This window comes from Lotus japonicus, chromosome 1, assembly GCF_012489685.1.
Source record: "Lotus japonicus ecotype B-129 chromosome 1, LjGifu_v1.2".
Taxonomy (NCBI): domain Eukaryota; kingdom Viridiplantae; phylum Streptophyta; class Magnoliopsida; order Fabales; family Fabaceae; genus Lotus; species Lotus japonicus.
The window spans coordinates 9,758,247-9,770,983 of NC_080041.1; the positions used below are offsets into that span (position 1 = coordinate 9,758,247).

The 12,737-nt window shown below is 37.8% G+C and overlaps 3 protein-coding genes across 3 annotated transcripts; 2 read left to right on the plus strand and 1 right to left on the minus strand.

Moving 5' to 3' along the window:
* Positions 1-444: 444 nt before the first annotated feature.
* LOC130733517 (cold and drought-regulated protein CORA-like) lies at positions 445-2,021 on the plus strand. Its single transcript, XM_057585736.1, has 2 exons — positions 445-610; positions 1,474-2,021. The coding sequence occupies exons 1-2, from the start codon at positions 499-501 to the stop codon at positions 1,776-1,778; spliced, it is 417 nt and encodes a 138-aa protein (XP_057441719.1). The 5' UTR covers positions 445-498; the 3' UTR covers positions 1,779-2,021.
* Positions 2,022-8,537: 6,516 nt separating this feature from the next.
* Positions 8,538-9,266, minus strand: LOC130719286 (uncharacterized). Its single transcript, XM_057569940.1, has one exon. It carries the CDS (start codon positions 9,264-9,266, stop codon positions 8,538-8,540), a length of 729 nt encoding a protein of 242 aa, XP_057425923.1.
* Positions 9,267-10,951: 1,685 nt separating this feature from the next.
* Positions 10,952-12,515, plus strand: LOC130733518 (cold and drought-regulated protein CORA-like). The gene is made up of 2 exons (XM_057585737.1): positions 10,952-11,104; positions 11,968-12,515. Exons 1-2 carry the CDS (start codon positions 10,993-10,995, stop codon positions 12,270-12,272), a joined length of 417 nt encoding a protein of 138 aa, XP_057441720.1. The 5' UTR covers positions 10,952-10,992; the 3' UTR covers positions 12,273-12,515.
* Positions 12,516-12,737: the final 222 nt, after the last annotated feature.

Sequence of the window (12,737 nt, forward strand, 5' to 3'; positions counted from 1 at the left end):
TAATACTTTGCCAGTTCCAGTTCATACATGACATGTTGATATAAGAACAGACGAGAATTATTATTGGTTGCGGCATTCATTTAACACTGCCTGATGGATATCAAGTAGAAAATTGACCAGTATTTTGTATAAAATGCTAGTAACACACTCTTTTTAAAACACTTTTTAATATACTTTATGTGATTTATTTATTTTTTAAAAAGTTATTAGTATATTTATTAAAAAGTGAGACAAATGTGTCGAGTTTTTCAAATTTATATAGATTAATTATATAAAATATGTGTGTGTTTTTAAAAGAATGTGTTACTAATTTTTTGTCAAAATAAAATCTAGATAAGATCGAATGGAATTAATATATGCTACTTTCCCAACTACTGATAGCAATAGTAGATTGGATTGTGCCCCACTAGCTTAACTCTGATCTCCTATATATAGGGTATGTTCTCTCACTATTTTTCTCATCCTTCATTAACCAATTATCTCATTCAATACTGAAAAATGGGTTCAAAGAAAGCAATCCTCATTCTAGGCCTCTTGGCCGTGGTTCTTCTTATCGTTTCAGAGGTCGCAGCAAGGGACTTAACTGAGGCTTCCTCTGATTCCAAAAAAGGTGAGCTGTCATAATATATTATCCATTTTTTCTTTTTCCAATGGACTGTGTTTATTAAATATAGATACTCTGACGACCCTAAACTAATAAAATGTAGATTGGGTTATTGAAAAATTATTTTTCCGTACACTCTTCTTGAACACATTCATTCATTTGACATATACTTAATTAACAATTGTCTTTAATCCCTTACGGCGATTAAAACTACCACTTGAATATCGATACAAAGTGTTCGTTTGAGCATATTTTTGTTTATAGTTTTTGTAGTAAACATGCACGTGGTGCTAATTTCATAAACAATAAAATTTGTTGATTTTTTTTAGGCTTAAATACAAATTTGGACCCTCATGTTTTAACTTGTTGCGATTGTCAACCCTTATCTTTTTTTCTACGAATGGGAACCCTATTCTTTCAAAACGCTACACCATTTACCCTTCCGTCCAAATCCGTAAAAAACTTGACGGAACACGCTGATTTGGCCTTTCACGTGGATAAAAGAGGGATTTAAAAAAAATGGCTTAAATGCACTTTTGGACCCTCAAGTTTACATTTTTTGCTATTGTTGATCCTGATCTTATTTTTTGGTTTGAATGAAGACCCTAATCTTTCAAAACGTTGCATCGTTTACCCTTCCGTCGGAAGGCCAGGTAAGTGGGTTCCTTCAAGTTTTTGACGGATTTGGACGGAAGGGTAAACGGTGCAACATTTTGAAAGATTAGGGTACCTATTCGTAGAAAAATAAGATCAGGATCAACAATCGCAAAAAATATAAACTTGGGGTCTAAAAGTGCATTTAAGTCTTTTTTAAAAAAATTGTTATGAATCCATTGCATGAGTTTTAATGTTTCATTATGTGTTTGCAGCTGAGGTTGTTGAGGAGACAAATGAAGTGAATGATGCCAAATATGGCGGCGGATACTCTGGTGGTGGAGGCCGTGGTGGGGGTTATGATCCTGGCCATGGAGGTCATGGTGGTGGTGGCTACTATGGTGGTGGTGGTGGTCGTGGTCATGGTGGACGCGGAGGAGGAGGAGGAAGAGGAGGAGGAGGAGGAGGGTATTGCCGCCATGGCTGTTGCGATCATGGATACCGTGGAAGTTGTAGAAGGTGTTGCCATTACGCTGGTGAAGCTGTGGCTGCTCAAACTGCGGACAAGACTCAAAACTGATCATATGGTGCAATTCTTGATGCAACATGATCTATATATGTTAGTTGAATAAATGATCTTGTGTGAGAGTGGCATTGATAGACAGTGAGGAAGCTCATCTTCTCTTCATATGATCTTTCTTAACTTGTCCTAAATAATGTTCTATGTTGTTTTTAACGTTGTAATCATCGATCCAAGTAATTTCATGTGTTGCTTATCATAACAAATAAAATTAGTACGTAATATATATCAGGTGTTTGGATACTTTGCCATTTTTGTGCCATGTTAACAAAGGAGTTAAACCCCAATTAAACCTTAAACGCTAAAAAATATTATATCATGTGTTTGTATGCAGCAATTCAGTTTTTTCAAAGTACTTGACGTGTGTTAGAAGTTTCATATTGATAAAAAAGATATGATATAAATACTTCTTGGATGCTATTCCTTACTTCTGATCGTCAATTCTGTCGCTTTTCACTATGTCTTTCTGTGCTCAAAGTTTTGAGCTTTTTGTAAAACTGTCCAAATAACTTGATTTCAGTGTCTAAACTTATTGCCTAGATGCCTAAGAGCATGAATATCCGGTTGTTTTCTGCTGAATCTCGCCGAATTGCCGCCGAATTTCAATTCTGCTTAAAATACCCATTTTTGGCCAAAGCTTCGTTCTTTGGATTAAAACCTCTCGACTGAGCTTAGTGTTAGTAGGATTAGTTGTCATAAACGTCGTTGGTAACGTCCCCATCCAATTTGTTTTTCGAAATTCCAATTTTGAAATTCTGAGCTAAAAATATTGACCAAAATACCCCTGCGACAGTTTTCGACCCGATAATTTTTCCGAGAGTTTCCCTGGCCTAGATATCGCCTAAGAATACCTAGGAATTAAATTAGATCGAAGAAAAAGTTCGGGAAGCCCTATTTTGATAGTGGCCGAAACTTATATGCCATGGTACCGTGTCCAAAAATAATTTTTGGGTCTGTACGACCTGAGTTATAGCGTAGCTCTCTCCGTTGTCGAAACTTTCGCTTTTGTTTCGTGTCATTTGGAGTTCTGTAGCTCGAGATATGTATGATTTAGCGAATAAAGTGTTTTTGTATAAAACTTGAATCGAGTCAAAACTCATCCATTCGGGGAAAGCCCTTCCATTCGTGCCTAAATGTTGTACTCTGAAGCTTCTTGAGCTTTGTCTAACGTTAGTTAGTATTGTTTCGATTGTACCGACTTATTTTGATTGATTTTTGCTTTGTTTGCTCTAAGGTTCGTTTGTCGAAACCTTGGACTTGACTGAGCAAGCTTGTGAGCGTGGCTTACACCGTGATTCTGAAGGAACTAGAGGTGAGGGCAACTTACCTTACTAGCTAATGCTTTAGGTGTCGACGAATTCGACTTGATTTATTGTTTATGCACTTGATTGTGATTGACTGGGAAATGTTTTCTGAGGCTTCGGCTGACAATGATAATCATTTATCGCTGGAATTGTTTTTTATACTGATTCACATGTTATGTGCTAAATGGTTAATCTAGGATGTGTTGATATATGTGCCATGACTGTTGGATTGTGTTACTTTGATTATGAATTTACACATATATCTGTTGTATGTCAGAGAGGATAACAGGCAGTTATGCCAAATTTATCATGAGATTTTGGGAAAGTTTGACAGGACGAACGGAGGTTCGGGTCTTGTTATTGTTTTAGTGGATCGAGACATTCTCTGGGAATTACTTGGGATGATGGGATCTTTTAAACTTATAAGATTAGATATAAACTTAAATAGAAACTATTTTTAAAGGAAAATTCATAATACATTAAACAACCTCTGAACCCTTTAAATAATGATAACAATGTCAGATGAAAGCTTAGAGCTTGGATGTTAGTTTGGGAAAATGAGAAGTGTCGCTAAATCCAAGTTTTGGGGAAACTAACTAGTTCTGAGTATGTTGGTAATCTTCGCTCGATGAGCAGTTTGTTGTTTGGCTATCTAAAAGATAAGCCGGGAAAAGAATAAGTTTCCAAGTACATTGGTACACCTTCGCTCTTTGAGCAGTTTATTTAGCCATCCAAAGGATGAGCCGGGAAGCTTCACTGAGGCGTGAGACTTCGTGAAAGCATGGAATTTCACTGAAGCGTGAGACTTCGTGAAAGGGTGCAAATTCACTTAAGCGTGAGACTTCGTGAAAGGAAAAACTTCACTGAGGCGGGAGACCTTGTGGAGACGGGAACCTTCGCTGAAGCGGGAGACTTTGCGGAGGCGTGAAACTTCACTGAGGCGTGAGACTTCGTGAAGGTGTGAAACTTCATTGAAGCGGGAGACTTCATGAAGGCGCGAAAATTCACTAAAGCGTGAGACTTCGTGAATGCGTGAGATTTCACTGAAGCGTGAGACTTCGTGAAAGCGTGAAAATTCACTGAAGCGTGAGACTTCGTGAATGTGTGAGATTTCACTGAAGTGTGAGACTTCGTGAAAGCGTAAGACTCCATTGAAGCATGAGACTTCATGGAAGCGTGAGATTTCATCGTCGTTTACCTAGGGAAAACGACAGGGAACATTTGTTTAGTTAGACACTTGTGCGTTGGGAGGACGATACATTGTTTGACTAACCTTATCACCTAACTTCATATGTTGAGATTTTGATGATTTGATATTGCTGAACATTGTTATGTTAATTGTTGAATTGTTGAGATATTGAATATTGTGTTGTTACTAGAGATTCGATAACATGTCATGTATATACCTTAGGGTAGGCAATGTAGAACTTATATGTATATATACAACATATATATATACCCCCTTATTCTTCACATGTTGCTTGTATTATCTATTATATTATGTGAGTTGACCCTCGCGCCTTGGCTTTGTGTTTATGTTTGTGTTTGGGCGGTCGGCCTGTTGCCAGACGTTCAACAGTTGATACGTGATGGTTCGTCGTTCGGGGAGGACCCGGAGCGAAATGACTACTACTGAACCTTCGATGTGGACCCGGAATGAATGCATGACCAGATGAGGGTTGATAATGGAAGTATATGGTATGAGTGTTTAGAGCCTACTAAGGTCGGGCGTTAGTGTCATAGCTCTGATTTTCATTTCTTAATCTGGGGCAGGGTAGGTCCCCGACTATTAGCTTTTTGTGTGGTTCCCTTCCATGAGGATCACAGGGAGTTTGTCGGACGTAGGAGGTCTTTTGGAAGCCATTATGGGCTAACTTACTTTTCGGAGGACTGTATTTGTAAAACTTATGACTCTATCTATGGGTCGCACTTGTTTGTCGTTGGGCAATACTTTTAGTTACTTGATGTTACTTTCCGTCACCTGAGGACGCTCGTGACGATGATTTTGGTTACAGCGAGGGCTGTGCTTTTATTGTATATTAGTCGCTGTTAATCGCGAATGGGTTGAGTCTTTATTTCGACAAGTCTTTTTATTAAAAAAAAAAAGAAAACGAAAAAAAATACCTGCTTTTCCGCTTTATTTTATTTTTGAGTTACTAAAGTGACACCCGAAAATCGGGGTGTTACAAACCCCAACTTTGGCGAGGGTAACCCCGCATTGACCAGATTTTAGAAAAGAAATTTTAACCTGAGCTTGAACTCGAGGTTGGAGGGATGAGATGAGTTTGGCGGTGCAAATCTCTCGGTACGTTAATTAAATTTTTGAATTGTAACAATATAGTTAAATAATAATGTTTAGCTCATCTTGTAGTAAAATTATGACTAAATTCTTTATTTTCTTATATTTTAATATTTCTATCGTGTGTTTTTTTAAATTATTTGAATCATTTTCTACATGATTTATTTAAAATGTAATTACGTAAATAAGAGAAAAAAAAAGATTTAAAAATGATGAAAATTGGGGTTCCCCTTTGATTTCCATGAACTAGATGAGAATGAGATTGAGTATTATATTTTATCCTCGCCTTCATCAAACCTCCTCTGAACTCTCAGCTCTGAACCAGGGGGAGAGAATGGCGAGAGAACCTTGCTGACCCATCTCGTTCATATGCTATTCATTTTTATAAAATTGAACTCAACAAAAAAACTTTATTAACATAATAAGGATGAATGTCTTTTAACTTTAATATGGTTTGATCAACTTAAGGAAAATGAGGATTCTACCCTACACCAAGTGCAATCAAGCATTGAATGATTAGCTGCGAATACCTATCAATTTGTTGAATAGAATTTTTTTTTTCTGCTAACTTCATAGTTAATTACAGCTATTTCACAGATAATAAAAATTTTTTATAGGCAAATGTTAGTTGTTACTCCCTCGACCTTTCCTAATTTTTTGTTGATTGAGGTTATGCACATTGTTTAAGAGTTACAATCATTGATATATTTGTTGATATAAACACTCTTATTTAATGTTGAGTTAGAGTAAAGAAAGAGAATTGTAGTTATTGGTTAAGAAACTTATTGTTCTGGGAATGAACATTGAAAGAAGGGATAGTACCTAAAGAGTGGAAGAATGTGCTAGAGAGAGAATGAGAATACTGAATTTCATGTGTTATTTCATAAAGTGAGCCAAAAGTCTCCTACAATTGGTAACTACCTCCTATTTATAGAGCTTGGGCACTACCTATTGGGCCAATTGGGCCTCCGAGGCCAAGGCCCAACTTAAGGCCAGGGCCCCGCCTCGGGGCGGGCTACATGCTGGGTGTTGCCCCTCTAGGGGCTCGCCCAGTCCACTAGTCCACAAGACACCGAGCTCGAAGTATGAGAGCTAAGTGTGTCTTTTAAATGCCTTTACATTTATCCTATAGTACACTGGGATCTAAGCTGCCAACATGGCTTGAGAAAAGAGAAGTAAACTACGTCGCCAACATGGCGTAAGCAAAAGGAAACAGGCATTTTTGGTCTTGGCGAACAACCCAAACCGGCAAGTCCACAAGTCCACAAGTCCATAAGTCCACAAGCGGCGAGAACGATCGCTCCGTACTGGCGATTGGCTGGAGTAGGTGAGCGATCGTTCGCCGGCGAGAAAGGTGGCAAGCATTGGTCAGGTACTGATCACCCAAGTGTTGGCTGGCAATGTCCCTGGCGAGTGACTAAACTTTAATGCTGGTATTACTTGTCAGGCGATGGCGTTTGGTTTCTATGGTGGCGAGGCCTTTCGCGCTTCCACTTATTTCAAAAACCTTTCAAATCTCTAACTGCCCCACGTGACGCGTCAGTTACATCAGTTTTCCCCTTTCTTCGGAACCGTCACTTCACTTTTCATAACTGTCCCATCGTGCGCAGTAAACCCCATCACACGCGTTCCACTTCCCCAAAAAACCATCATGACTTCCAATCTTCCACACGTGTCCAACACGCGTCACCTTTCCAACTTCTCCCCCTGCCTATAAAAACCCTCCTTCCCTACAATCATCCCTTTCCGAGACCACTTTTTACCCCCCTTATTGCCTACCAAGCTCCTTCTTCCAACTTCCGCTCCGGTGCCGTTGCCTACCACCCTTTCCGCTATCCACTCTACACATCCTTCTCTGGTGAGTCCTCCTTCCCTTATTTCTGCATCATATCTCTACTCATCTTTTTCCCCTTTCACTCATTTGACTATAGAAGATGGCTTCAAACCCTAACTCCCCTAATCACTCCTCCTCTTCTTCTGGGAGTGATCCTGACTCTACCGCAGCCGGTGGCCTCCGTTTAGAGGTCCCGGAGGTCCCTCAATATCGACTAAAAACTGGGCGTTGCCCCTCTAGGGGCTCGCCCAGTCCACTTATTATGATTTTGATTGGTGAAAATAAGTAGTGGTAGGTGAGAGTTATATATAATATTAAATGAGAATAAATATGAAATAAATTGAGAAAAAATGCATTAAGATTGTAAAACAACAAAAAAATTGGATTATATACCAAAAGTTAAAACAACAAAATATTAGAAACGGAGGGAGTAATTGTTATTAAATTAGTTCATTTGCGAGGATTTGAATCATGACCCTTCACCCAACAATCCCTTCATTTTCCTTAGCTCATCAAGTGAGTTAGTCTTCCCCTCGCTGGCAATAAGTGATGTACTATTTTTCATGATCAACCCTGAGACAAAGCCTAGAAAAATAACACAGGCAAAGCCAATAATGCTGTAAACCATTAAAAATTTTCAAATAGAAAATATTACTATTGAAATACTCTCCCGATGAGTTCACACCGGAACATTACCTCAACCCCAATTCCACCTTGTACATGTCAGCAATTGCCTAGTCACTTGTTTAGTCAGCCAAACTGAGTTGTTTAGGAGAAAGAGAAATAATGGAAAGATATGAAACTTTTTTTTTTTGAACTTGGAAAGACATGAAACTAAATATCAAATAATTGGTTTATTTTAATGTCTTTTTGGGCCTCTCTGAATTATCTGGCCCAATTCCCTTCGTAACAGAAGGAGCTCGAAATCTAAAATGAAGAGACTTATCAAACTTGTTCAGTTGTTCCAACTTCCAACTAACAAAAACTAACTGGATTTTTTTTTGAAGGTAAACTGAATAAAAAATTAAGGGCCAACCGGCAATTGAGTCATTACATCAGAGATAACCAAATGGGAAACGGCTACCGGAACCTCCTCCACCCATACTAAATTAGCATAGGTCTCAGAGTTTCTAGCCAAAAAATCCGCAACAGTATTGCTTGTGCGTCTAACAAAAGAAAGCGAAACAAAATCAAAAGCATTAATTAAAACACGGCAATCCTGCAGAATCGAACTCAGATAAGACCTCCCAGCTTCCTTTGATTTCCAACTAATGAATAATTGGAGACAATCCGTTTCCAAGCATATCCGGCGAAATCCTAGATCAATAGCCAACTGTAGTGTCCATCTCATACGTACTCATGGCCTCCGCCACAAGTGGGGAAGTACACAAGATAGGAAAAGAACATGCTGCCGCCATGGCCTCACCTTGGCAATCGCGGGCCACCATCCCCATGCCACCTGTTCCATCAACACGAAGAGAAGCATCAAAGTTGCATTTGATGATATCCACCGCCGGCTTGCTCCATTTAGCTGGCAACGAAACCGAGGGTGCACGAGCAAGGTCACGGACCTGAGCTTCCTCCAACAGACTAGCCACACGACGGAGAACCGTAGCCACCACCAGCTCTCCCTGCTGAAAACAGACCTTGTTCCTTGCCTCCCAAATCGCATATACCACCGTCTGAGCCATAGCCAGGACCTCATCATCATCCATCGCTATTACTGCTGTCCAGAACGCCTGAAACGAGGTAAAAGAATCCACTCTAATGGCTAATTGAAACGCAAACCAGATGTGTTTGGCAGCTGGGCACTGGAGGAAAAGATGGTCTTCATTCTCCCTCTCCGAAGCACAGAAACCGCAACCTGGATCAACATCAATGTGGCGCCGGAACAAGGTCTCCTTCAGCGGCAACAAACCACAAATTGCCCTCCAACAGGTTTCTTTGCAACGAGGCAAAGCTCGAGATGCCCAAAAGAACTTCCAGCTCCTTGGATCAAGCCTAGCCGTAGAGGAAGAGGACGCAGCATCACGGTGTAACAACAACCGCATGAAGTCATATCCCTCTTTGGATGTATATTGTCCATCACTTGTACCTGGCCAATGAAATTAATTGATAAAGATTGTAAAAAAGGGATAAAAACTGCAGGAAGCTGAAAAAATAAAAAAACCAAAATTTTGGTTAGATTCAATATGTTTTGGGATTCAATGCTGATTAAATTAAACCGATATAATCTTATTTTTTTTGAAAGGAGATATATCTTATTGAACTAAACTTAAGAGCATTTATGCATACTTGTTTTTTTTTATATGAAATGAATTATATATTGGAAAGAAGTGCAAGGAGTACTTCAACCCAATACAAATAAAGAAAAATGAAAATGAATGTAAAAAATTACAAGAACCAACAAGGACCACCAAAAAACTAATGGTGAACATCCCCAACTTGGAGGAAGGATCAAAAAAAAAGGCCCCATTAAAATCGGTAAGTCATTTTTATGGGATATAAGAGTTAGGTGAAATGAAGAGTCAAGAGTCCATGATTCAAACCGTAAGAAGAGATTAATTTATTAACATTACTAACAACTAACATTTTGAAAAAATTCATTAAACATATATATATATACTATTGTAATTTTATTATTATTTTATTAGTTTTGCATTATTTAAAAAAAATGAAATTAATTAATTATATAAAAAAGTTCATTTGCAAAGAAATGATTTTAACTCGTGGACGAGATAATTTTTTTCTCGCAGCCTAACTTTATGGGTTCCCCTAATATGCACCACTTTTAAAGTGGTGTAATTTTAAACTACTTTTTTTAGTCTACTATGACAGGTCAACATATTTTTTTTAAAGAAATTTAATATAAGACAAATTTTTAATGATATTTTTTCTTAAAAAAAGTAATGTGTTGACATGCTATACCTAATTAAAGTATGTGGTGTATTTTAAACCACTTCACCACTTTAAAAGTTGTGCATATTAGGGAGAACTATGGGCGGACCTACCACAGGGCTTGGTACGTCCAATGCCCTGGCTCAAAGAAAAAAAAATGAAAATTTCTTTGGATTAGGTAGGTTTTTTTTGACAAAAAAAAAATAGAGAAAAGACAAATTTATAAAGAAAGACAAAGTTTAGGGACTTAATCATAAAATTTGCCTAGGCTTCCTAAAATTTCTAGTTTCGCCGCTAGGGAGAACCTTTATATATAATAGAAGCCCTACGTTAAGTAGGATAAGAGTTGGGATACTGAACGGAACTGCAGTATGTGGCTTTTAATACTTTGCCAGTTCCAGCTCATACATGACAAGTTGATATAAGAACAGACGAGAATTATTATTGGTTGCGGCATTCATTTAACACTGCCTGATGGATATCAAGTAGAAAATTGACCAGTATTTTGTATAAAACGCTAGTAACACACTCTTTTTAAAACACTTTTTAATATACTTTATGTGATTTATTTATTTTTTAAAAAGTTATTAGTATATTTATTAAAAAGTGAGACAAATGTGTCGAGTTTTTCAAATTTATATAGATTAATTATATAAAATATGTGTGTGTTTTTAAAAGAATGTGTTGCTAACTTTTTGTCAAAATAAAATCTATATAAGATCGAATGGAATTAATATATGCTACTTTCCCAACTACTGATAGCAATAGTAGATTGGATTGTGCCCCACTAGCTTAACTCTGATCACCTATATATAGGGTATGTTCTCTCACTATTTTTCTCATCCTTCATTAACCAATTATCTCATTCAATACTGAAAAATGGGTTCAAAGAAAGCAATCCTCATTCTAGGCCTCTTGGCCGTGGCTCTTCTAATCGTTTCAGAGGTCGCAGCAAGGGACTTAACTGAGGCTTCCTCTGATTCCAAAAAAGGTGAGCTGTCATAATATATTATCCATTTTTTCTTTTTCCAATGGACTGTGTTTATTAAATATAGATACTCTGACGACCCTAAACTAATAAAATGTAGATTGGGTTATTGAAAAATTATTTGTCCGTACACTCTTCTTGAACACATTCATTCATTTGACATATACTTAATTAACCGTTGTCTTTAATCCCTTACGGCGGTTAAAACTACCACTTGAATATCGATACAAAGTGTTCGTTTGAGCATATTTTTGTTTATAATTTTTGTAGTAAACATGCACGTGGTGCTAATTTCATAAACAATAAAATTTGTTGATTTTTTTTAGGCTTAAATACAAATTTGGACCCTCATGTTTTAACTTGTTGCGATTGTCAACCCTTATCTTTTTTTCTACGAATGGGAACCCTATTCTTTCAAAACGCTACACCATTTACCCTTCCGTCCAAATCCGTAAAAAACTTGACGGAACACGCTGATTTGGCCTTTCACGTGGATAAAAGAGGGATTTAAAAAAAATGGCTTAAATGCACTTTTGGACCCTCAAGTTTACATTTTTTGCTATTGTTGATCCTGATCTTATTTTTTGGTTTGAATGAAGACCCTAATCTTTCAAAACGTTGCATCGTTTACCCTTCCGTCGGAAGGCCAGGTAAGTGGGTTCCTTCAAGTTTTTGACGGATTTGGACGGAAGGGTAAACGGTGCAACATTTTGAAAGATTAGGGTACCTATTCGTAGAAAAATAAGATCAGGATCAACAATCGCAAAAAATATAAACTTGGGGTCTAAAAGTGCATTTAAGTCTTTTTTAAAAAAATTGTTATGAATCCATTGCATGAGTTTTAATGTTTCATTATGTGTTTGCAGCTGAGGTTGTTGAGGAGACAAATGAAGTGAATGATGCCAAATATGGCGGCGGATACTCTGGTGGTGGAGGCCGTGGTGGGGGTTATGATCCTGGCCATGGAGGTCATGGTGGTGGTGGCTACTATGGTGGTGGTGGTGGTCGTGGTCATGGTGGACGCGGAGGAGGAGGAGGAAGAGGAGGAGGAGGAGGAGGGTATTGCCGCCATGGCTGTTGCGATCATGGATACCGTGGAAGTTGTAGAAGGTGTTGCCATTACGCTGGTGAAGCTGTGGCTGCTCAAACTGCGGACAAGACTCAAAACTGATCATATGGTGCAATTCTTGATGCAACATGATCTATATATGTTAGTTGAATAAATGATCTTGTGTGAGAGTGGCATTGATAGACAGTGAGGAAGCTCATCTTCTCTTCATATGATCTTTCTTAACTTGTCCTAAATAATGTTCTATGTTGTTTTTAACGTTGTAATCATCGATCCAAGTAATTTCATGTGTTGCTTATCATAACAAATAAAATTAGTACGTAATATATATCAGGTGTTTGGATACTTTGCCATTTTTGTGCCATGTTAACAAAGGAGTTAAACCCCAATTAAACCTTAAACGCTAAAAAATATTATATCATGTGTTTGTATGCAGCAATTCAGTTTTTTCAAAGTACTTGAGGTGTGTTAGAAGTTTCATATTGATAAAAAAGATATGATATAAATATTTCTTGGAAAATTTTGCGCTACCCTGAATTTTTTGTGTGTTTGATATCTGTATTAAGT